Genomic DNA, 24,606 nt, shown 5'->3' with positions numbered 1-24,606 from the left:
TTCTCTTTTCAACTTTTGCAAGAAATGAGGCAGCCATCCTACAAATAAACAGCCTCTCACTATACAATCTAGAGCATTCCCAGAGCAGGTCCATCCTATGCACTCAATGAGGTACGGTGCTGTGGAAAAAATAGTATTTAATAATATGATCACACTATGATAATAGGGCCAAATGAAGGCTGCACAGACACAAAGGTTGCACTGGGAAAAATTCACTCGGTGATAGATACAGAATATCAAAAATTTCAGCACAAATGTTTAAATTTTAGCAAAGCTGTAAGCAACTAAATACAGGCTCCCACAGAGGGAAGTGTCGGGCAATCCTAACTTTAGGCAGCACCACCAGCTTTGCCTATAACACAAGCTCTCTCTCAGAGAGAGTGTCATCTTTTGTGTTTTGTACAAAATCAAGTACACCGACGGCTCTCAATAAAAACATACTGATAGGAACAAATGAGTTGTCATACTGGATTAGTTCTGTCTCCTAAGCGTCTAGTAGATGCAACTATGAAGTGCTAGGGGATAGATTTGTTATAACTAATACACAATACACATTTCACCACCTAATTTGAATGCCTACGTTTACAAACATTGTCACTTTTGTATTTGGACCAAGGGCTTAAACAAATAAAAAGAAAAAGACGAACAAACGTGCAAAACTACTTATTTGATCAAATTAATAGCTTAGGGCTCTCAAGATGTCTGCTTTATTCATAATAGCCTCGCTTCCAGAAGAACACAGCCTGCAGAAAAGTCATCAGGAAAAGTAAAGTTGACAAACATTAACAATTAAGAAAGTTGTAAAGGTTCCCAGAGGGAGGGATAAGGTATCTATAGTAGAAGGCATAAAAGGAAGCTGGCCTTAGAGAGAAAAAAAATGCTTTTGGAAGAGGAGAAGATACAGTCACAACCTAAATACAAATGGATGATACTAGCTAGTGACAAAATGAAACTTTAAAGTACGTCCTAATAGAAAATTAGAGATTATGGAATTTTCATGACCAAAATAAATCCTTTTCCATACAGCAATGTAGGGCTTGCCGTTCAAAGGTTTCAAGGCTTTAATCATGACCTGCAGACATGACTGACAAAGGTTCATGCCTTGAAATACTACATCTACAGAAGCCGTGTTCTGGGAAGAACAGTCTTTTTGAAGGATTTGCCCTGTCTTCTGAAAAAGAAAAATCTAGCCAAGAGGGGTCCAAGAAAGGGATACTTACAGATGCTAGATAGCTGAAAACCAGAAATGTAACAAAGAGGCTAAGTTGAAAAGTATTATAAAAATAAGAAGAAAAAAGGAGGGACCTGACCTCAATTGGAGAATTTTGACAGCATTTTCCAAGAGGTTGCATTATCCTACCTATTGTGGATTGGTATGGTGGCATTTGGAAGTGAAAGGCAGCTGGTAAGCCTAGAAAGAATAGAGTACCTAAAATGTATGAGCAGGTCTCCTACAAGTTGAGTACAAATGTCAATCTTTCCAATTCAAGGAGGAAAGAATAATTCTGAAATTCTCTTCATCAACAGATTCAATGTTCTAGGATCAAATAGTATGGGCCACCTGATTTTGTTGGGATAAGTATCAATTGTATTTAGTATTAACAGCGTCCCAATTTCAATTTGGAGCAACAGGTTTTTGCTCAAGAACAAAGAAGGGTCTGTCTTACTGCAACACAATTTAGTGAGAAGGTTCCCAGCAAAAGACGTCCCCATTTGTCCATTCCATCCACCCATTGCATTGTCAGACACGTAGACTGTGGACTCTCTGTGGCGGGCCCTGTTTGTCACCCAACTGCACAGAGCCTGGCACAATGGGGCCATAATCCTACTACTGAAGTTGTTGGTACTACTATAATATCAAATTAGTGTCGCCAACCCTCGGTGCACTCAGCCACCACTTGCTATAATAAATTATAAGTAGCCCCTTGTTCACAGAACATAATCTCTATAAACTCTAAATACCCTGCCTGGTCGTGATTTTTAAACACGCACTGTCTTCCAATATGTTCAGGCTTTAGTTGGAATCCTATAGCTCCAAAGCAGAGAATATCTTAAAATTAACAGCTACAGTATTCAGAGATGGTCAAGAATGGAGTAAGAAGAAAATGGTTATAGAAAGTTACTATTTTACAATAGATTCACTCTGGAATTGTCAAATAAGAGCCCAAGGGAATTGTATACCCAACTCCCAGTGAAAGTCAATGGAAGTTAAGTGCCTTACACCCATGGGCCTTTTTGAAAATCCAAGTCTCCGTAATTCAGAAAAACTAAAGATGCATTAACTGACATATTGACTGATTCAAATACTGCCCTTTAATTCTTGTGAGTTTCTCTTCTTACCAAAGAGATTAATTAGTTGATTATAGGTTAAAACACCCCTTCTTACACATGCTAAAGGGCTGGCCTTAATCCTCAATTACACCCACGTATTGGATCATTTCTCTTTTCAGTGGATTTCCAAATCACTACAAACATTTCTTGCTTAAAGAAGTTCTTTTTTTGCAGTTTGATAAAGGAACTTATGAAGTCACCTTGTACAACTACCCCAGAGTGGGCTCCCTGTTAATGTTAAATACTTTATTTTCCCTTATTCTAGCATAAAACAGGACAAAAGAAAGAATCATATGAAGAGTCACTAAACAAAACCAACGTATCAGTAGTTGGAAACGTCCATTCTTTTAATATCTTCAGTGATCCCCCAAGGACTTCACATTTTATTTTTGAATCTCTGAAGACGACATAAGGTCCATTAAATAAAAATGGGGATGATCTTTTCTACTGACAGGCTAACAGGATCTGAAACTAGACTGACCAAATATAGAAAAGGCGAACTTGGTAAATTGTGATTACACAGTCCATTGTATTTATTATTGGTGTGAGATGCTGTTGCATGTCTTTGGACTTTGATGATTAGATTGGAAACCATAAGCCACAGTTTTGTGTGTGCGTGGTTTTTTGCAATAAGCTCCTGAGCATCATCATAACAAGTAAAGTGGAACACTTTGAGATATTTGTCATGCCGTGGAAAACAGGCCAGGAGCAACAGAAGAATCAGTGATCTTCAGTAAAAGAAGAATACTGCAACTCTCCTCTTCCATAGTACATTCCACTTATGATTTTGATGAAAACCGCAAGACAGTTTTATAATATCACCACCTCATGTTTTAGAGCATCACTCTACCATTCAGATAGGAGAACATTCAAAATTAAAAACTGTAATTAATTAATTAAAAACGTTTCAAAGTCTGTTTGCTCAGTTCACGTTTCACTGCAAGGCAAAAGTAGCTAACTGAAAAAACCCATACCTGTGGCCTCATTCTTGGATTCCATCTGATGTAATAATTTACCCACAGTTCCAAATGGTTCAGACTGGCAACAGGATACAGGACGTGGTTTTCATAGTTTACATAGAAAGGATTAGTAAATTCATCTAGTTGACTGTTAATGTAGGACCATAAAGATATAGTCTTTGTATTTATCTCCTGAATAAATAAAAAGAATGGTATTTTAGTATACAGGGATAGCTCAGTGGTTTGAGCATTGGCCTGCTAAACCCAGGCTTGTGAGTTCAATCCTTGAGGGGGCCACTTAGGGATCTGGGGCAAAATCAGTACTTGGTCCTGCTAGTGAAGGCAGGGAGCTGGACTTTCGGGGTCCCTTCCAGCTCTATGAGATAAATAAATATAAGGAGATATACCTATTTAAACAGCTGTAAGACTTAAACATAGTTGCAAGATTTTCATTTCCCCACAAAACTGTTCAGGAGCAGAATGGAGATTCTGGTATATTTGGGGGCTATTTTGCTTTTTGAGCAGATGAATGTTACACTGCTTATAACCCTGCAGTGGTAACGATAGCTGGTCATATCCGTAACAACACACTGACCAACCCAAAATGTGACAAAATTAAATTAGCTAGAATCAGTGAAGAGCAGAATGTATCCTTTGGAATAACCAGTACAGTATTTGAGGAAAGTGAGTGTCATTTATTTTTTCCTCTGTCTGCTTACAGCCATCTAAATAATGCACTTTTAATTAAGTGTCCAGTTTTAGCTTTATATGCACTTTTAAAAAACTATATAATAAAAAAAAATCACAATAAAACCATAAAATCAAGAATTCAGATTCTGAAACCGTATCAGCTTTATCTTGCAATTTTATACTCCTTCAATACTATAAAGCATCTGTTTCTACTACAGCTGTGTGTTAAATTGCTCTTTTCTTTCTTTCTTGTTTTTTTTTAAGGGAGCTGCATCCAATTATCCATTTGTGAAAGAAAGCTGTCTGGTAATCACGTACTTACTGAGAATGTATTATTTAGCTCCATCTTGTGGTGTACACATGCAATTTGTTGTACTAGATAAGCCAGCCAAGCCAGAAAAATACCAAAGCTAAACACAAACACTAAGGGACGGTTAATTATTTTACTGAAAGCATGAAGTGTGATGGAGAGGAGAAGGCCAACCACAAATGTATGTTTTAAGCATAGTAATAATACTTTGAGACTGGATGAAGCATGCTGTAGAAGGTGAAAAGTGCTTCAGAGTGCTAGTGCTAACTTCACTAACATTAAAATATTTTAAATTCTCTCCCATCCTTCAACCTCATGTTCCATCGTCAATAATCAAATCCTGCTTCAAATGATGCCCCAGTCTGCAGTGTACTGGTAACGTCACATCAACCATGGAACTCTTTTACAGCTGGCCAAGAGAATTTTGGTAAGAAGTGTTTCAGAGGTTTGTGCATGGGCTGGGACATCATCTGGAACAGCAGTTCATGATCTACAATGAGGTGGAAGGTGTAGAGCCTAACATAATTAGAAAAATGTTTTAATTTAACAATGTTGTGGAGTGGCCCTTCATCTGGTTATGGGGATGTTTGGAACATACGTCTCATATAGCTATAACATTAAATTCATTTCCAGGCCAGCTCTAGAGGCTTAGATGACAATAAATTCCACTAAAACACAGGCTCAAATGTTCTTCTGTCTCATACTCTAAGCACCTCTGCATGAAATCATCATGTCAAACAGAAGCAAGTGTAGAACTTACCTCTTTTAATCGCTCTTGTTCACAGTTGTATAAAAAAGTCCCAAAGAGACAACTATAAAGGTGATCCAAAATGGTGATCAGAAACAGTTCATTGAATTCAAAGGCTGCAGGAAACTTTAAAAAAATATATAGATTTTTATGTATTAAAGTTATTTTAAACTTTTATTATCCATAATAAAGAGAAGCAGCCTTATAAATAAGGTAACAACCAAGAAATTCACAAAAAAAAGGATGATTTTTTGGAAAAGTGGGTTTTACATCTATTGACAATTTTAAGAAATGCTAAGCAATTTTGATAATCTCCATTGTACTTAGATAGTGCTTTTCATTGCAAATCTAATGACACTTTACTAATATTCCTAAGCAAGTATTATATCCATTGTTCTAACAATTGAGACACAAACATGGAGTGATCTGCGAACGTTAACAGTGACACCCAGCAACAGGACCAAGAAGCCCTAACTGGCAGTGTCCTGCAAACAATGCATCAAGTTATTTGCTTTGTTATAGAATGCCATCTTAAAAAAAACCACTTTTGGCATTTAAGAGCTTTATTTACTAAACTAATGTACAATAAATTGAATAGTGAAGATTATTGCATGTACAATGTGTTTAATAGTAAATATGTATTTAAAAATACTTCCTTCTCGTTCCACCCAGTTTACATTGTCCCCTAATTCTCCCCTTGAGTTTATTATCCACTATGTAGAATAATCCTCTAATCCATCTTCCTTTTCATATTAAAATGTAAATCCTTCACATCTGGAAGGAAAGAAATATTATGCCAATACTCACCATTACATACTTTCTTCATAACTAACTAGAGGTTTTAAAGTACCTACGACCATATATATATATATATATATATAGTAAAATTACAGAATGTTTAACAATTATGAAACAAAAATCCAAGATACCTGCAATTTTAAGAGCTCTACACATTGAAAGAATTAATAAATAAAACTACAAAGGCTGGTACTCATTCAAATGAGAAAGGATTCTCTCAATAATCAGATTAAGTATTCTGTGATTGTCCACAACTGCCCCGTCCATAGGACAAAGTAATTCTGCCCCTAGATAGTATGGGGATGGACTCAAAGAGTTACAGAGAAAGGAAAATACTTTTTAAACAGGAGAAGAAAAGATTTTTTAAAAGAATGGAGTATTCTTCTATGAAAAAAGCAGCACCTCAATAATGAGAAGTCTTTGCAGAGTCTCAGATGGTAGCTTTCTAGATTCATACTGTCAGGAAGCTGAAGTGAGTATTTAGGACATGGAGCAAGCAACATTCCAAGTTTCTTTTCCTTTTTGTTTCAAAGAAAAACATTTTAAAAAGGCACAACTATAAACTATTCCGATGCAAAAAAAAGACAGGAAGAATAGTAAGAGGCCAAAATACGGCTCCATCAGGAGCTCTAGAACGACCTGAAAATCAAAAAGGAATCCTACAAAAAGTGGAAACCTGGGCAAATTACTAAGGAGTACAAAAGAGCAGCACGAGCATGTAGGGACAAAATCAGAAAGGCTAGGGCACAAAATGAGTTACACCTAGCAAGGGCTGTCAAAGGCAATAAGAAGAAGTTCTATAAGTACATTAGGAGCAGGAGAAAGACAAGAAGTAGTGTAGGTCCTCTACTTAGCAGGGAAGGAATGCTAATAACATCAAGAAGGCTGAGTGTTTAATGCCCATTTTGCTTCAGTCTTTACTACAAAGGTGGTGACCAGATACTCAACACAATTAATATTAACAACTAGGGGGAAGGAACGCAAACCAAAATAGGGAAAGAACAAGTTAAATAATATTTAGATAAGTTAGATATATTCAGGTCAGTAGGGCCTGATGGAATTCATCCTAGGGTATCTAAGGAACTAACTGAACCAATCTTGGAACTGTTAGCAACTACCTTGGAGAATTTATTAAGGATGGATGAGTTCCCAAAGGACTAAAAAGGGCAAATGTAGTACCTATCTTTAAAAAGGAGACCTGGGTAATTATAGGCCAGTCAGCCTAACATTGGTACCTGGAAAGATACTGGTACAAATGATTAAACAATCAGTTTGTAAGCATTTAGAGAATAATAGGAGTATAAGGAATAGCCAAAATAGATTTGTCAAGAACAAATCATGCCACACTAACTTAATTTGCTTTTTTGACAGGGTTGGTGGCCTAGTGGATGGGGGAAGCAGTAGAGGTGATATATCTTGATTTTAGTAAGGCTTTCAACAGAGTCACTCAACATTCTCATAAGTAAACTAGGGAAATGGGGCCCAGATTAAATGACTATAAGGTGGGTGCAAAACCGATCGAAAGACCATACTCAAAGAGTAGTTGTCAGTGGTTCAGTATCAAACAGGGAGGGCAAATCTAGTGGGGTGTCACAGGGTCAGCACTGGGTCTCGTACTATTCAATATTTTCATTAGTGACTTAGATCAGGGGGTAGTAAATGCCCTCAATAAGGCTTCTTTAAAATACAGCCAGCTCTCCTGGACTCCTTGCCCCCTCATATTAGCCCCCCAGGGGATCCTGCCCATCAGTCTAAGTCTGCTTTTCTGAAGTCCAGGGTCCTATGATTTAGATGAGATATTAGGAAAAGCTTTTGAACTAGAAAGGTAATTAAGCTCTGGAATCAGCTTCCAAGAGAGGGTGTGGAATCATCATCATTGTAGGCTTTAAGAACAGGTTGGAAAACACCTGTCAGGGACGGTCTCGGTTTCCTGCCCCAGTGCATGGGGCTGGACTTGATGACCTCTTGAGGTCCCTTCCAGCCCTACATTACTATGATCCTATGATTTAATACCTCTGCACCGGGTGGCTCAAGAGTTAGTTCAACTATCAAAGCCTTTTACCCACTCATGGATTTAGCTCAGAGGACTAACCTAGCAATTGTGACTGGGCATGAACCAAATGATCCAAAAAAGACTCTCTCAGCCTGATCTATGATTTATAAAGGATTTTTTTTTTTATTTTGAAAGTGAGGAGTTGGATGACATGGATCATTTAGGTTTATAAATAACAGAAGTCTCTGGATTTTAAGAAACGCTTTGCCTTTAAACAAATGGAATTAAGATCCTAGCTCCATTTAACCATGTTAGTGATAGGGCTGTGTTGTGTAGAAAATATTGATATAAACTTAAAAAAGCTCAAGTGACCTGGTCTGGAAAAACTGAGGTATGAATAAAATCCACAGGTTCCCCGAACTCACCCAGTCTCCACCTTCCCACAGCAGCAGCGAGACACAGATGAATAAAGATAGTGTGCAAAGGTTCAAAGTGAGATATTAGAAACAGCTTTCAAGACAAAGCATCCTCTGAAGGGATTCTCTTTAACTGATTTAATGAGCCCTGTCACATAAGGGTTCTAAGCTGTGATGGTTCCATACTAATCAGATGAATACTGACATGGCAGCTAGTAAGATCCAGTGAAGCATATTCAAAATTCCATATGCCAGTGATGGCACTGTGACTAATTATTTATAAAGTGATAGTACTATTGAACCCCCATTTCTGGATAGAACCCCATCTCTGTTGGAAACCTGATGTACCTAGACTGTAAAGCTTCTATTACTGTTGCTGAAAAAATCACTGACCTAAAAATTCTTTCCTCTCAATTTCCAAGCTCATTAGTGTCTGCTTGAGGATACAGATGGAAAAATTCCCCAAGTGAAAATTTCATTTCCCACCAATCCACTAATTCTGAGAAAATATCCAGTCCATTAGAATCTGTCATCTGGTGCTGTTGGACTTCATTATTTATTTCAGTAAGTGAGCTATGTGAAGAAAGCTACAGAACATTTCTCAATTTAAGGTGACTGATGATGCTCAATTGAAGTTGATTCTGAAGCCCACAAAGGAAGGTTGCTGTTAAATGTTGTGATTAATAGGCCTGCCCTGCACTGCAGTAATATTTTAAGCTAGAACACTCACTCTCCTGGAAGTGGATTGAGACAATCTGCTTGAGCACTGTACATCCCAAGAGAGTACATTGTTAAGATTAATGAAAAGTGCATCTCTGGCTAGAGACAAGTCCTGGTTGTTACCACATAGAGGGACATTACTTCACACCCACTTGAATGTATTTTGCTTATATTTGGGCTGCTGAATATTAGACGTGGCATGATATTACTGGAACTGCAGTGATTCCAAGCAGATTTACAGGCTACTTCATAGTATTATTATTTCATCTCCCTTGAACTACTACCAGGGCCGGCTTTGCTGCCACCCCAAGCGGCAAAAAAAAAAAAAAAAAGACGACGAGCGGCGGCACTTCAGCGGCAGCTAAATCACACCGCTTCTTCGGCGGCGGGTCCTCCCTCTCTTCCTCTTCGGCGGCAATTTGGTGGCAGCTCAAAGAGGAAGAGAGGGAATGAGGGACCCGCCACCGAATTGCCAAAGACCCAGACGTGCTGCCCCGATACTGGGACGGAATGCCGCCCTTTGAATTGGTCGCCCCAAGCACCTGCTTCCTATGCTGGTGCCCGGAGTCGGCCCTGACTACTACAGATTACAGGAGGACTTTACGATTCAAAGTTTGTGTCAGTCATGATTATTAGAATCACTTAAAGCAGCAGTTCGTAACTGGGGGCTGTGAATAGGTTTCAGGGGGTCCGCCAAGCAGGGATGGTGTCAGACTCGCGATGACCCAGGGCTAAAGCCCTGGAGCCCCATGGGGGCCGGAGTCCAGGAGCTCCACTGACCCCTGGAGGCTGAAGCCTCACCTCCCTGCCACCTGGGACTGAACCTGAAGCCTGAGCAACTGAGCTTTGCAGGGGCCTCTGTGGCACGGACTCCCCAGTGACATCAGGCCCCGGGCAATTGCCCTGTTTGCTACACCCTAGCACTGGCCCTGGCTTTTATATGCAGAAAAACAGTTTTTGTAGCACAGGTGGGCCATGGAGTTTTTATAGCATGTTGTGTGCGGGGCCTCAGAAAGAAAAAGGTTGAGAACCCCTCACTTAAAGCATATGTTCTTTATTAAGAGCCAGCATCATTTATCTCAAGTTCGACATTACTCTGTGTGTGTGTCATCAAGGCTAGGAAAACACAGAAAAATGTATAGCTGCTAAGGATTGAGGTTCAGTGTTAAGATTCTGGAGCTATTCAGGAATTCATATTGGAAAATTAGGAATTCTCTCATCTCACCAAAAGTGCATGTTTCAAAAATGTACATGTGCTGCAGTCTGCTAGAACTGAAAAATATGTGAATAAGACCATTTTATGAATGTGTTCATTTTTGCCTGTTACAGCCTTAATATTTTTTCAATGCTGTGGCTGTTCAGGAACTTCAGAACTCAGTCTGGATTCAGATTTTGCACAGATGTAAATTTGCAAATTGTTGCACAGTCCTTTTACGAGAGGAGAACTAAACAGTTTATAGCAAAAAATAGGAGGCAGCAAGGGAGATCACAAAAATAGAGAAGGCTGTTCTGAATTAACTGTCTCCCTGAAGGATTTTTGTTCCTTCCAGATGTTTAGAACTAAGTTTTTTCTGCTGGGTACTTGCTCTAGGCTTTCCTCAGAGGCAGAGACAAAGTTTTAAATGTTTTTCCAACCATACTGCAATAGCATATAAATACTGAAATATACGTGTATACAAAGAGTGGGAAATTCTCTAGCAGGAAATCTTAAAATATTTTATGAAACTTTGATACCAATGAATTTACAAGAAGCCTTTTCAAAAAGATAAGCAGGATTGGAATGGAGGATTTGGGGGACAAGGGACAGGGGAGGAGGGCTCCTGGGATAGAAAGCTAATTCCACCTTATTCTCCTGCTACAGCCCTCATCAGATGTTGCAGAAGGTGGTCTTGCAGGAACAGTTTCTTTGTATTGTTACAGGAGGAAAGAGGCAGATGTCTACTATGCTTCAGGGGTCAAACGTTTTAAATTTACTTGGAAGCAAGGCCTTAGTTTGGACAACTTGATTTAGCAGCTCCAGTCAAGCCCAGTGTATAGAAGAATGGAAGATCCTACAAGAAATTCTAATCTATATTGAAGTTTATTTCCTGTGGAAGTGTAAGCAAGAGGAAAACTAGGTCTGTGATGGGTCAGATAATGCACCTGTAAAATTTTGTTAGGACCGTAACATTATGATATCCCCAAAACTACCACCTTCAAAAATGATCTTCTCCCAATTGTGATGTAAAGCTTGTGGTGGAAGGAGGAAAGCATATTTGAGCAGGTAAATATTGGAGTATATGTAAATTAGGAAATATTATTACACACATTTTAACCATGCAAACATGTTTTTGAGACAACTAGATAAGTAGGTCCTCCCTGATTCACAATTAGATTTTATTTGTGCCATTTTTAAAATACAGATAATCTCTTGTGAACATACACTGACTGCACTGGTGAAACAGAAACAAAGGTACTTTGCCCTATTACTTCTCACTCATTTAATCAAAGAATTCTGGGAAAGAGAGGTTCTAGAAGAAAATCTACTTGCACTGAACTGTCAGGGTAGGCCACTGTGCATATTTATTTATTTAAAGAAAATCTAACTTTTGAATTTGCCGTCACTGCTTATTTTAGTTAGGTTAAAAACAGTTGGGTAAAAAGCCATTTGACTCTATATTAGTTTTCACTTTAACCAAAATTTACAGAATTACATCTCTGCTTACTAATAAACTGAACGCTCAGCTTGCAAGACCTTACATAATATACAGTGGTCTAGTCACATCTGTTTCTAACCACTGGGAAAAGTAAACTTTAAGCAGGATGGGTTCAAAAAAGCAAGAGCCATTCATCTTATTCATTTTTCAATTTAAAATGCTTTGAGGTAACTCAGTGCTTCGATTTGCAGAAATGCACATTAAACAGTCTATTCAGAACACAAAGAAATGCCTGGCCATTGGCTTCACATCAGTATTTCACAACTAGCCCATCTCACATCTCTTCCAGATGAAAAAGTAGTACTAACTGTGCATGAAATAATGGGTTTGTTCTTCCTCCAGTGTATGCAGTAGACCAGGGGTCGGCAACGTTCGGCACGCAGCTCGCCAGGGTAAGCACCTGGCGGGCCGGGCCAGTTTATTTACCTGCTGATGCGGCAGGTTCGGCCGATTGCGGCCCCCACTGGCCGCAGTTCACCGTCCCGGGCCAATGGGGGGCGGCGGGAAGCCGCAGCCAGCACATCCTTGCCCGCGCCGCTTCTCGCCGCCCCCATTGGCCCGGGACAGCGAACCGCGGTGAGTGGGGGCCGCGATCAGCCGAACCTGCCGCGTCAGCAGGTAAATAAACTGGCCCGACCCGCCAGGGTGCTTACCCTGGCGAGCTACGTGCCAAACATTGCCGACCCCTGCAGTAGACTACCCACAGTTAAAATTCTTTAACTAAAATTTAAGATTATGCACATTTAAGGAAAATATGGCTGCTTGTATGGATCAGTATTTCAATAAAAAGGCTGAAGACATCCCCATGAACATCCTATTAAATTTACTTACCTGCTTCGTCATTTGCCAAACACAATCAAGGAACTGAAGGAAAATGGGAGACCTGTCTGCATCAGCATGGTCATCATCTCCATGGCCTACTCGCTGAAAAACAGATGCTTTCATTTCAGTCAAGTCCATTTAAAGCAGTAACCAATAACGCAAGTTCTGCAAATATCTTAGGCAGGTTCTTAAAGGATTGTGATCAGCATACCTTTCTTCAAGCTAAACTCCACCCTTCCTATAACTAAAACCCCCCACCAGAATTGATTCACAAATATAGTCGTATAGTCTGGCAGAATAGGAAGGCACCCAGTCCACAAAATTCACACATTTTCCAATGGTCTGAGAGACATTAAACTTATTTTTAAAGTGGACATCGCACTAAACCCCCAAATGCACTTCTTGATTCAAAGACTCAACATAAGGACATCTGCTTCTTCTTGCATAAGAGGAAAGAATAAATAGTTCAGAACTGCAGGAGATACATCCTCCACTTCATTTCCACAGAGGAATGGATTTAGGGAATCTGGCGTATTATTATGCTGAATCAACTATGCAGAAACTATGACTATTCCATACCCACTCGCCATAACCAAATGTTACTACAGCTACATCTCCAGTTCAGAAGGTCACATACAGCACCACAATCTTTTAATATTCCTGCTCAAGCTATTTTTTCCCCTTTCTTTAAACACTATGGCTGTGAAGTGGGATGATGACTTCAGTGATTTTTACCTATATGATAGCCATAGCTTTTTCCTTTTCATTTTCCCCAAGTAAAATCTGTTCATGTAAGTTTTTCACCATGCTCTGCAATCCTCCCCTCCTCCAGAAATGTCTCGATATTTGTCTTGTGCTATTGGCTTCAAACTCTGTTCCTCTTGTAAACTTTATATTAGAAAATTGTTGTGTATTAATATTTCACACATGGCATTTTCACATCAACAGAACACTAAATCGGTCATATTTCTCTTTCTTCACATACTGCAAGAACATTATTCTAAATGTTGCAAAATACACGGACAAGCTACCTGACCAAAAAAAAAAAAGCTTTGAAGGAGATAAATTTTTTATTAATTCTTTCAACTTACCATTGCAAACCTATGTCCAAAACTTATCCATTCTTTTTCTATAAGAGCTTCAAATCCTTTGATAGTCCTGTAATAGCTGTCCAACATGAGCATGGCTAAAGAGGTGAGCTGGGCTGTACGATCCCAGCCATCACTGCAGTGTACAACAACTGATGTTTTACCAGATTCAATTTTATCAGCAATTCTTACTGCTCCAGCAAGAAGCATCTTTAAAAAAAAAAGAAAGTAGCATGTTAAAATGTCACATCAAGCCAACACTTTGTAGTAAAGACTTGTTATTCTATTCAGTCCTAGAATGTTATATTTTAAAATTAGAATTCAAACCGGATTATGTGTCCAAAAATACTCTAAATTAACATTAGAATCTCCTGAAAATCTGTTCATAAAAGAAAACATTCAGATATACTGTAGACTATTCAGTAGAAACATTACTCAAGACTACAGAATTAGATCAATCCTTTTAATAAATTCAGTTATCTTGCAAACTATTATCATCTTTCTTCCTCAGCATTCAGTTTTCAACCAGTAAGTACAGCTAATCAAACCTATAGCAGGTTATTGGGCAGCCCAGACAAGAAAAGGGATGTACTTGCTTGCTGATCTCTTGCCCTGATTTGTTGGTGCATGGAGTAGACATGATGTTCACATAGGAAACAGGCCTTTATTTCTACTAGTAAGAACTTGGTTCAGAAGTCAGAGTGGCACAAGACAGTAGCAACTCATGTGAGCATTACATTTATTTTTTTTCCAATGAAAGTCCTTCTATTGATTTCCTCAGTCATGTTTGGTGGCTCTTCAATTGTTTAACTTGGAGTATTCTCTCCAGCACAGATTTGTGTCCACCACGTGATTCCTGAAAGCACGGACAACTATGTGAGAAACAGCTAGAACTAGGGCCGTTGGAAGGGCTCCGGACTTTGGATTCGGACATCAGCAAAGCCAACTCTGACATCAGTAAAGGCAATCTAATGAGACATTTGACATCTGTTTCTTCCAAGGCATGCAAAGACACTTCCAAAGCTGGAAAGCCTGCATCCACTGTAGCAACTGTGCATTCACAGGACACAGTCTAGAAAGCCATTCAAGCTTCCTAGACAAAGCTACATAGATTTTGTTCTTTTATGATTAAACTGAAGGATGCAAGGATGCAACTACTGCAGATCAATGTTAAAGCTTGTGTTAGTAAATTGAAAGGCTTGCAATTTGAGCTGGTTAGTCCTAAAGCTTTCACATGTTTATTAAGTCACAGACAATGCATTACTGCACTGAAAAATTATCAATATTACAAAAGGTCATCTTCTGTTGTTGGATCTTTGAAAAGGAATGGAAAAAAGACAATTCACGTGACATAAGTATAGCAGCACTCTATGTCCTAGAAAGATCACTGAGAGTGGTACTCATGCCAGCCAAGCATTACTGCAGAAAACACAGCTGGGGAAAGGGTAGACGCAGGCAGTGAATAGAAAATGGGAGAAGGAACAAAAGCTAGGTATTAGTTTAGCAACACCTTGTGGAATGAGGTGGGGCATTTTGTTCTACTTTGGACAAATGATTCATTTGTAAAAATTTTAAAGAAACTAAAAATTATTTTTTCCATAAAATACTTTGTATGTTAACTTCTCTTTCAGTATTTGTAACTTACCTATCATTGTGGTAGCTGAACACCACAAAGGGCTGGTCTACACTGAAAACTTACATTGGCATAGCTAGGTCTCTCAGGGGTATGAAAAAGCCACATCCCTAAGAGAGAGAGTTGTGCCGATCTAACCCCCAGTGTAAACAGTGCTAGGTCGACTGAAGAATTCTTCCACTGACCTAGCTACTGCCTCTCGGGGAGGTGGATTAACTTCACTTGCTATAGTGAGTCTACCCTACAAACTTACACCGGTATAGCTACATCACTGAAAAATCCACACCCCTGAGCAAGGTAGCTATACTGGCCGAACTCACAGTGTAGACAACACTATGTTGAAGGGGGAGCTTTTCCTGTTGACATAGCTACCACCTCTCCTATCAGCGTAGTAGCATCTTCACTAAAGCTCTACAGCGGTGCAGCTGCACCGATATAGCTTCGCCACTATATGTACAGATGAGCCCTTAGTGTCTACACTGAACTGCTGAAGCTGTGCCACTGGAGCATTTCAAGTGTAGACATAACCAAAGTCTCTTACAATTAAGCTGCAGTTAGAGTCAGCACCAAATAAGTTGAAAAATTGTGAGCATCCTCCACAGGCTGTATTCAGACAGAATTTTTTTTAAATCGAGCTAAACATATGTCAGCCGCTACCATCTTCTTCAGTCTGAAAATTCTCAGGGTACTATTCTAAACTTAACTATGAAATTGAGATTTCAGGGTCCAATCCTACCATCCTATTGAAACAGAGAGCTCCCACTGACGTGAATGGGAGTGAGATGTGATTATCTGGTCCACAGCAAGTTTTTTTTTTTTTAAATGGACAGTCAAACTTACGCACCAAATTCATAAATTTGGATGGAAAAAGGCTTTTAGATTGTGAATATTTAATAGTTTGATAGGAATGGAAGATTTTAAACTAAATAAGAAAGTTAAGTTCTTCCCAAAATAGCAAATATTTATTTTACATTTTTGCTCCCTCTGCTGGCTTTTCTGTAGCAGTTAAGCTGAATTACCAGAGCTAAGATTATATGAATAATTTTGTGCACAACCCAAAGACACTTTGCATGAGTCACATTTGATCTGAAGTTGTATAAAGCAAATTCCACATTAAATGCCATTCCATCAATATTTACCACCAAAAAGAAGGGAAAATAGTAGAGAAATCATCCATTCTAAAGCTTCTTAGAGGTTAATAAAACACTTAGTAAAATTAAACATGATATGGATTGACTTATTTTAATGCAGTGTTAAATAATAAAAGGAGACTGTAATCCATACGGTAACAGGGACCAATCCATCTTCCATTGAAGTCAGGCCCACTGAAATATGCATGTCCACAAATGCTTAATTAATGGCATAGAAGGATGAGGAGGGCTGCTGTGTTTAAACATGAGCTCCCTCTGGTAGTTGTCCAAGTGGAATTTGAATTTCCCACGGCAGTTTTCCAAAAAGCAGGGATAATCCTGGTATCCTGGCCAACATTCACACACTCAAGAAAACTAAGTGCTGTCCAGAACTCAATGTGATCCTACACGATCAATATTTAACTGATTACTTCCTAATACCTACAGTATGAAATAGAATATAAATGTATGCTATATTGTGTATCTAATCTGAAATATTGTGTTCTAAATAAAACTTGTAAAACGGGTTACTTTTTAGGATTATCCTGACCAAAGACATGATAAACAGAGAAAGGATCTCTAGTGCAGTCTATTGAAATTCAAGCAAATACATTGCTTTAAAAGCAAAAAGCATGCAATGTCTTTAACATCTATAGTCTCTTACCCTTATGTATTCCAACCAGTGTGTTGAATCTACATTGGACAACCACCGGGCCTCATCAATCGCAGGATAAACGATCTCTTTCAGCTTCCGCAATGATTCTCTCATTACATGTATGTTATGTATTTCCAGAAAGACCAGCTCAGCATTTGGGTAGGCACTTTCACTTTCATATCCTCCACCTTTTGCCTGTCATTTAAAATTTTAGAGAGAGTTTCTAATAAGGTCCTGAGGGGTATTTTTGCTTTCTAGAGAGTTTTAGAGGCGGTTATTTTAGTACAAATGAAAACACATTTTAAGAAAAATAAAAACTGATGTTTAACTACTCCCAGAAGCTGGAAGTGGATGATAGGGGATGGATCACTTGACGACTACCTGTTCTGTTCATTCCCTCTGAAGCACCTGGTTAAGGTTAATTTGGACTACTACGTTCCTTCCCCTACCCCTATTTATTTTTCAGTACACTATTTCAGTGCGCAATTACTTCAGTAATTGGTGCCATATACATAAGAAATAGCTCTGGGGACTCCATGTAGGCTTTTTCCCACTCCTCCCACCACAATCATTACCAGTACATCTCTACTTCCTACAGCAGGGGTCGGCAACGTTTGGCACGCGGCTCGCCAGGGTAAGCACCCTGGCGGGCCGGGCCAGTTTATGTACCTGCTGACATGGCAGGTTCGGCTAATCGCGGCCCCCACTGGCCGCAGTTCGCCGTCCTGGGCCAATGGGAGCGGCGGGAAGCCGTGGCCAGCACATCGCTCGCCCGTGCGGCTTCTCGCCACCCCCATTGGCCCGGGACGGCGAACCGCGGCCAGTGGGGGCCGCGATCGGCCGAACGTGCCGTGTCAGCAGGTAAATAAACTGGCCCGTCCCGTCAGGGTGCTTACCCTGGTGAGTCGCGTGCCAAACGTTGCCGACCCCCGGCCTACAGCTTTCTTCTATTTACAAAACTGACTCAAACTGTAATAAACTCAATTGGTCCACATCCAGGCCATTGCACTACTTCTTTAATAAGTTACTATCTCGACAGAAGGATTTTCTTACAATACAGGGCAAGGAGCTAGGAACCGATAAGTTCAAATCTTGGCTCTGACAACACTTGTGACTACAATCAAGTCAATCTCTCTGCCTCAGTCTCCACCCAACTTTAAACTGGAGATAGCAATAACTCACAGGGCTGTTGCAAGAATTAGTTAACGCTGAGAGAATGCTTTGATACTATCTAAGTGCTTACACATAGATTACTTTATTACGAGAAGTGAATTTTTATGGAAAATATAAGAATAAAGTTTATTTCTCAGTACATGGGCAAAGTAATCTCTATTTTAACAATGATGACAACCTACCTTGTTTGTATCAGCCACAATGTTTTGTCTGGCATCAAAGATGATAAGTTTGTGCGACTGAGCATTGGCATCCATTATTGTTTGTAAGTATTTTTCATCTTCTTTGCAACGTTTGTCATTCGGGCCTATCAGTGGCTGGCTGCAGCGCGTTATAGTTGCCTGGCTCTCGGGGTGAATCCAAGATAACACCTGCGTTTAAAAAAAGTTAGTTTCCGGATAGTGCACCAACATCAAACTGACATTCCTTAGGGCAATTGGTCAGTCATAATAACCCATAGTACAACTTCCCAGTGGGAGAGAGAATGTAAATTTCAGTTAGAATAATTCATACCCCATACATTCAAAAGTGAGGTGATGAGAAAATAGCAGATTAATACCATGCTGTGAAAGACATGGTATCACTGTTCCCAAATTTAGTTAGGTTGAACCGTGAAGTAGTTCTAAACACTATGACTTTATTCTCTGTAGCATTCAGAAACAGCCTTAAATTTTACTTTTGACATACTTTCTATGGGCTTAAATACAGTAAGAGGGTTTTCTGGTGGGGAGAATGGGCAGCTACTTCCATATGGAGGTCTATGCAGTCAAGCATGAACATATCTCGCTCCTTCCTGCCCCAGGCAGGAACTACTGCAAGATGACTTATACCTTATGGACATCACGTTAAAATTCCTCACTTTCTTTCTCCCTCCTGGGGTTGTCATTTCTTCTCTTAAGTTTACCTTCCCCATGCATAATATGGCTGCATTTACAGCCCTTTATATGAGCATCTGAATAAGATAATCTCTACCAAGAACACTCTGCCATTCTCAGGAAGCCCACGATGTGGAGTCAGAGTGATACAACACACATTCACCTCATCCCCAAACCTCATTCACCATGGGAGCAAGGGGGAGCACAACATGACACTTTCAGTTCCCCACTAGTGTCGGACGCTATCTTTGAACTAAAGTTCATTTCAGAGCTGTAAGCCGCTTGGCAATTACACTAACCCTGCAATAACTATCTTCATTAATTTTTTAAAAATTTCCTCCAGCTCCAAAACCAGTAACTGTATTTCTGTACATTTTATACTCTCTCTCTTGTAGAAGGGAGCAGGATAGCGGTCTCAGAAGCCTTTAAAAACCCTAAAGGCATTTCGAATCATCTCTTATAAGATGCATTACAAATATATTTCTTCTTCTTCAGGAAGTTACATTACAAATACAGAGAGAATTCATAATGAATTCTAGAAGCCTTACTTACTGGAATTCTGCCTTTTGCTCTAAATGCTGCCACTTTTGAGAGGTCATCATCCTTCACGCTGGTTGGCACAACGAAGATAGTAGGATATGTATCACAAAGTTCATAGGTGCTGTTAATTTTGGATATTTTCCAACTCTCATTGGGCAAACCCTGTGCAGAGGCAAAACATTTATCCAATATTTGAAAAAAGTTAGATCTTTACATGTGTGTGTTGTATAGTGATTCCAAAAAAGAATGATCCATTACATGTTTTTAAAAAAACATACCCACATTGTTCTGCCCAGTGTTTCAAAGGTTATGTGAGCAGAAGCATTTCTCAATATTTTGGTTAAAGATATGGGGTAGTAGGACGCCCCAAAGCCTATAGATAATTTAAAAAACAACAGTAATTTGGATGGGTTTGCACTAAAGTAAAAAATGGGCCTATAGTGAAATAGAAAGAAATTATTTTACACCAGGAAATTGATGGATTAAGGAGACCAAATTAAAATTATTCCTCTGTGTAACTGCTGTTCATATTTGTTTTTAAATGAGAAGATTACTTTTTCAGAACTGGTGCTTAAAATTAAGTCGCCAAATATGGATTTAGGTCCCTATATAAACGCCAAGAGACTTCCTCCAATACTGAGCACCTATAATCCCAACTGATTTCAATGGGACTTGTGGGGGCCTAACAGTACTGAAAATTAGGTGACTTGCCTTTAACTGTCTAGATATGGATTTAAGAGAGTAAGTTTAGGTATTCAGGTTTGCAAATTGTCTGTGAACATTTCTAAAAAAAGGTAAATTAGATTCAGAAGACTATCAAAATAAAATAAAAAGGTGATTACTTGTATAACCTACCTGCCGCTTATATTCTGCCATTGGATCATACACTTTCCAGCCATTAACAGGAAATTTTTCTTTATAGCTGAATGCAAAAAGTGGCTGAAAGTAACAACGTAAAAAAACAAATTACTATGTAGTATTTAGCCATTTAGTAAACGAGAATTCCTGTAAACATGGTGAGCTCTGAAAACGAAAGCCAGAAAAGCCGATTCAAGTAGTTTCCAAAAGACAAAATCTTACATCCAACATTTGTTTTACAGTAGTGCTGAGAGACCCCAGTCAAGACTGGCCTTCACTGTGCTAGTGATTGTTCAAACACAAAGGAAGAGACAGTTCCTTCCCCGAAGAGATTGTGTGTCTTGTCAATTCAGATAGCAAAGGAAACAGAAAGGTAAAATGACTAGTCCATGGTTACACTAGTCAGCAGTAAGGCCATGAATAGAATTCAAGTCCCATTACTCTCAGTCCAGTACCATACCCATTAGAGGATACTGAAATTGTCCACTATTTAATACTAATATGATACTGAAATTGTACAGCTAAAGCTAACAAGGCAACTATTGTTGAGTTATCTGGACAGTGAATTCAGGAAAGCACTTTAGCCTGGATGCACAAGAGGAGTTAGACATTGTGACACTGAGCATCACAGCGCCAAACTTTTAGGTCCCTAGAAAATCGCTGCAATTCACAAAGCCTGAGTTAGGCACCTAGGCTTCCTATACAATGAATGAGGAGAGAGATGCTCCTGAAAATATGTCTGCAATAAAAGACCCACAACATAAGCACGGCTGGCCCTTGTCTGCTGACTTGGGCTCATGGGGTTTGGGCTGTACGGATAAAAATTGCAGTGTCGACATTCAGGCTTGGCCTGGAGCCCAGATTCTGAAACCCTGTGAGGGGAGTGGGTTTCAGAGCCTGGGTTCCAGCCTGAGTGTCTACACTGACATTTTTAGCCCTACAGCCCAAGCCTGTGAGCCCAAGTCAATTGTACCAGGCTCTGAAACTTGATGCATGGGTTGTTTTTTTTATTGCCATGTAAACATATTTTTAGCTTGCAATTCACAAAAGCCAGTGCGGTAGGCAAGTAGCTACCTAAGCTAGCCAATGGGAGATGCCAAGCAGAGGTTGTGTGTCCCTCTCACAGTGATACGCGCCTAAGTCCAGGCAGTAGGGAAGCACTTATCTCTGCTAGCAAGTCACAGCCAGGAATTCTCTTCAGAGTTTGCAAGAAGCCCTGGGGGTGGAGGATGGGGACAATTGGGCTATGGGATATTCTGATATGGGGCTCCTTCAGTCTCTCCTGTTGAAGCTGTTCCACTCTGGATAAATAACTGAAGAGTTCCAGGATCCAGTCCTACTGCTCCAGTATCTCCCACCTCTTGGGTCTTCCACCAAGCTATGGAGTCACTCATCTTGTATGCACTCTCTTTCTCTGGCCGGAATGATTCATTATTTATCCAGAGTTAAACAGGAGAGACTGAGAACAACCCACAGCCCAATGGTTAGAGCACTGCCCTGAGAAGTTGGCAGATCCCTGTTCAAATCCCTTTTCCCATTCAGACAGAGTGGGGACTTGAACCGAGAGTCTCCCACATCCCAGATAATCACTGGGCTAAAAGTTATGAGTGAGTTCCCATAACTCCCCAACCCCCAGTTGTTTTGTCTGAACTCAGCTAAGGAGCCCAATCAGGTAGACATCCTCAAAGGGTACCTACTGGTTCAGATCTCACACAAGACCTAGGAGGCCGAACAACTATCTTCCCCAGTTTGTGAATGTCTGAGGTTTAGGCGAGAGATAAGCCACCAGCTGTCCAGAGGGAGGCAGCAGTGTGCATGCCCAGAGGCAGAAACCTAGGTGCCTAGGGACTGAGTGAGATTAGGCAACTACAGGGTTCAGGGGGAGTTTTGTGCATCACAGTGGTCCCCAAACTGGGTCTTAGGCACCTAACTCCTTTATCCTTCATTCTGAAATTCCCCAATTATCTGTTACAGACAAACGCTTATAAAAGTCAACAAACCCTGACCTCCATAAGCACTAACAGGCACAACTAACAATGTCAGGGCTATGTATGTGCAACACAAAACAAATCTCTTTGGAATAAAAGGTGTCTTCTTCCATACAAAATGGAGGGCCTTACCCTGAAACCAATAAAGTCACTGTTTTCATTGGTAGCAGCACCTGGCTCTCAGTTCTGTAAATTACTGAAATAAAGACGTCAAGCCCGAGTAATCTGAATGCTCCATGATATCTAGAATCAACATTTTCTTATTTCCCTACACTTCCAAAAAGAAGACAGAGGCAGGCAGACCTCTCCTCATTTTAGTACTTACCAGCCCATTAGAAAGAGGAAATGCTTGCGTTACGAGGTTTTCAAATATTTCCAGTCTGCTCTGTTCTTCCTGTTTATAGGCAAGCCGCAAGTTTCTCATATCCTGTCAGAAAATAAGCCAAACTCTCTTACACTTTGATAAATTAAAAAAAAATAGAAGCAGTTACAAAGCTGACTGAAACTAAGCACTGGCTACTGACATTATGAGGGTTAGAAAATGTGATTTGCCTTAGTCATTAACAAAATTCTGTTCTAAAATGAGACTATTGGGAGCACCAGGATGCTTCAATATGCTACTGAAGTAGGCATTATACCCTAGAATTCACCAATGGGGTGAAACATTTCTTGCAAGTTTACCATCCAAATTCCAACCAAACCCAGCATGCTTATGGGATCAGACAGGACAACAGCACAAGGCATTGTGGTTGCAGGTTCCCCTCAAGACAAAAAAGAAATTAACGCAATTAAACAGTAATAGATAGGCATCCACTACATTTCCTAGGAATTCATTCTGTACCTTGCAAACAATTTCTATACCACAGGAGTTGTCTCCATGGCTCTGCACTCCAATCTTTTCAACTCTACTTATTACTCCAAGGGGAACATCAAGAACAAAATGTGGATCCTGAAATTTGGATAAAAAAAAAAAAAGATGAAAATTTTTTTAATTGCAGTGGGAAATATATGTAACCTAGTACAATTCATGTCAAATTGTGTGTTGTACTAGTCTTTTATAGTTCCTTTTGAATTGATTGCTGTGGAACTTTACAGTTAATTTAAACTAAGTTTGTCACCTTCTGAAAATCTACTTCAGCAAAGAAGAGATTCTAGCTAGAAAAAATATGCAAATAGATCTTAAAGTCTCACCCTCTCAACATTTTTGAAATACATTTTGAAGTCCGTCACTGTCAGTGTACCACTCACTGCTCCCATAAATGGACAGATATACATAACATCTTTAGCTGGAAAAAGACACAAATAAAAGTTCCATTTTATTATTGCAGTTATTTGTGGTATAAGAAACTCTTTATAGAAAAACAAAAATGTTATACAAGAAACCTCCTATAGTTCCAATTTACTAGAGATCTTTGAGTCTTCTATATGAAATTATTTCAAAGCACTATAACTGACCTGCTACTCTCAATTTTGAGTTGAAAGAAAAAATCCTCTGCATTTTTAAAAAGGTACTTTACAAAGAGAATGATCAAATTCTTTGGTTCTAAGCAATATGTGCTAAATCCCCACCATAAACCAGCCTAAGAGAATGGTGAAGTGACATCAAGCATTGCTCCTTACTATACAGAATGGAGCTATGCTATACAGAATGTTTTTGTGGGGAGTCTATGAAATGGCATACAGATATTTTATGTAACAAGATAAATAGTCTTTTGTCTTTCTCCAAAGTTGCCAGTTTGTTGTGTCTTATATTTAAGAAAACCAGAGTGGCTTGGAACAATAGCTATTTATCCTGTAACCATCCATATGTGAGTTCTGTCCACATTTCATCTACTTAAAATCAGAATTCGAGGAGCCCCAAAGTCTTCATACTGCAGAAATACCAGGCTGCCCCATATTTATCTCCCTTTTTCTGATAATCACAACAGTGAACAGCATTCTCTGCTCTTGTTGCACCTTACATTAGTAAGATGGGAAGGCTCATGTGGCAAGCAACAGTCATCCTGAAACTAACGCTCAAGTGAGCTGCTCAAGTAATATGCCTGAGCAAAGATTATGTCCAAATCTGGGTTTTGCATACCTTTTAAAAATAATTTCTACATTTCAGTAGAATAAATAGTTTCCATTTACTGGTTTCACATAACTGTACTACTTGTATCAAACAAAACAACCCAACATCAAAC

General features: G+C 39.5%; 1 protein-coding gene across 5 annotated transcripts in view; it reads right to left on the bottom strand.

Moving 5' to 3' along the window:
* The window catches only part of MTMR1 (myotubularin related protein 1), a 53,745-nt gene that overhangs the window by 10,233 nt on the left and 18,906 nt on the right, over positions 1-24,606 (bottom strand). For 4 of the 5 annotated variants that reach the window (XM_054040910.1, XM_054040912.1, XM_054040911.1 and 1 more), the window contains 11 exons: positions 23,615-23,709; positions 23,265-23,372; positions 22,749-22,850; positions 20,433-20,516; positions 19,590-19,739; positions 18,345-18,533; positions 16,999-17,184; positions 13,575-13,781; positions 12,493-12,585; positions 5,051-5,164; positions 3,306-3,482 (listed from right to left, as the gene is read on the bottom strand). In XM_054040910.1, coding sequence (XP_053896885.1) covers positions 3,306-3,482; positions 5,051-5,164; positions 12,493-12,585; positions 13,575-13,781; positions 16,999-17,184; positions 18,345-18,533; positions 19,590-19,739; positions 20,433-20,516; positions 22,749-22,850; positions 23,265-23,372; positions 23,615-23,709 — 1,505 coding nt within the window. The remainder of the gene's footprint in view (positions 1-3,305; positions 3,483-5,050; positions 5,165-12,492; positions 12,586-13,574; positions 13,782-16,998; positions 17,185-18,344; positions 18,534-19,589; positions 19,740-20,432; positions 20,517-22,748; positions 22,851-23,264; positions 23,373-23,614; positions 23,710-24,606) is intronic. The other variant, XM_054040914.1, reaches the window with a different exon arrangement.

The sequence above is a fragment of the Malaclemys terrapin genome, chromosome 9, assembly GCF_027887155.1.
Source record: "Malaclemys terrapin pileata isolate rMalTer1 chromosome 9, rMalTer1.hap1, whole genome shotgun sequence".
NCBI classification, from domain to species: Eukaryota; Metazoa; Chordata; order Testudines; family Emydidae; genus Malaclemys; species Malaclemys terrapin.
This window is presented reverse-complemented; position numbering and strand designations above follow the sequence as displayed.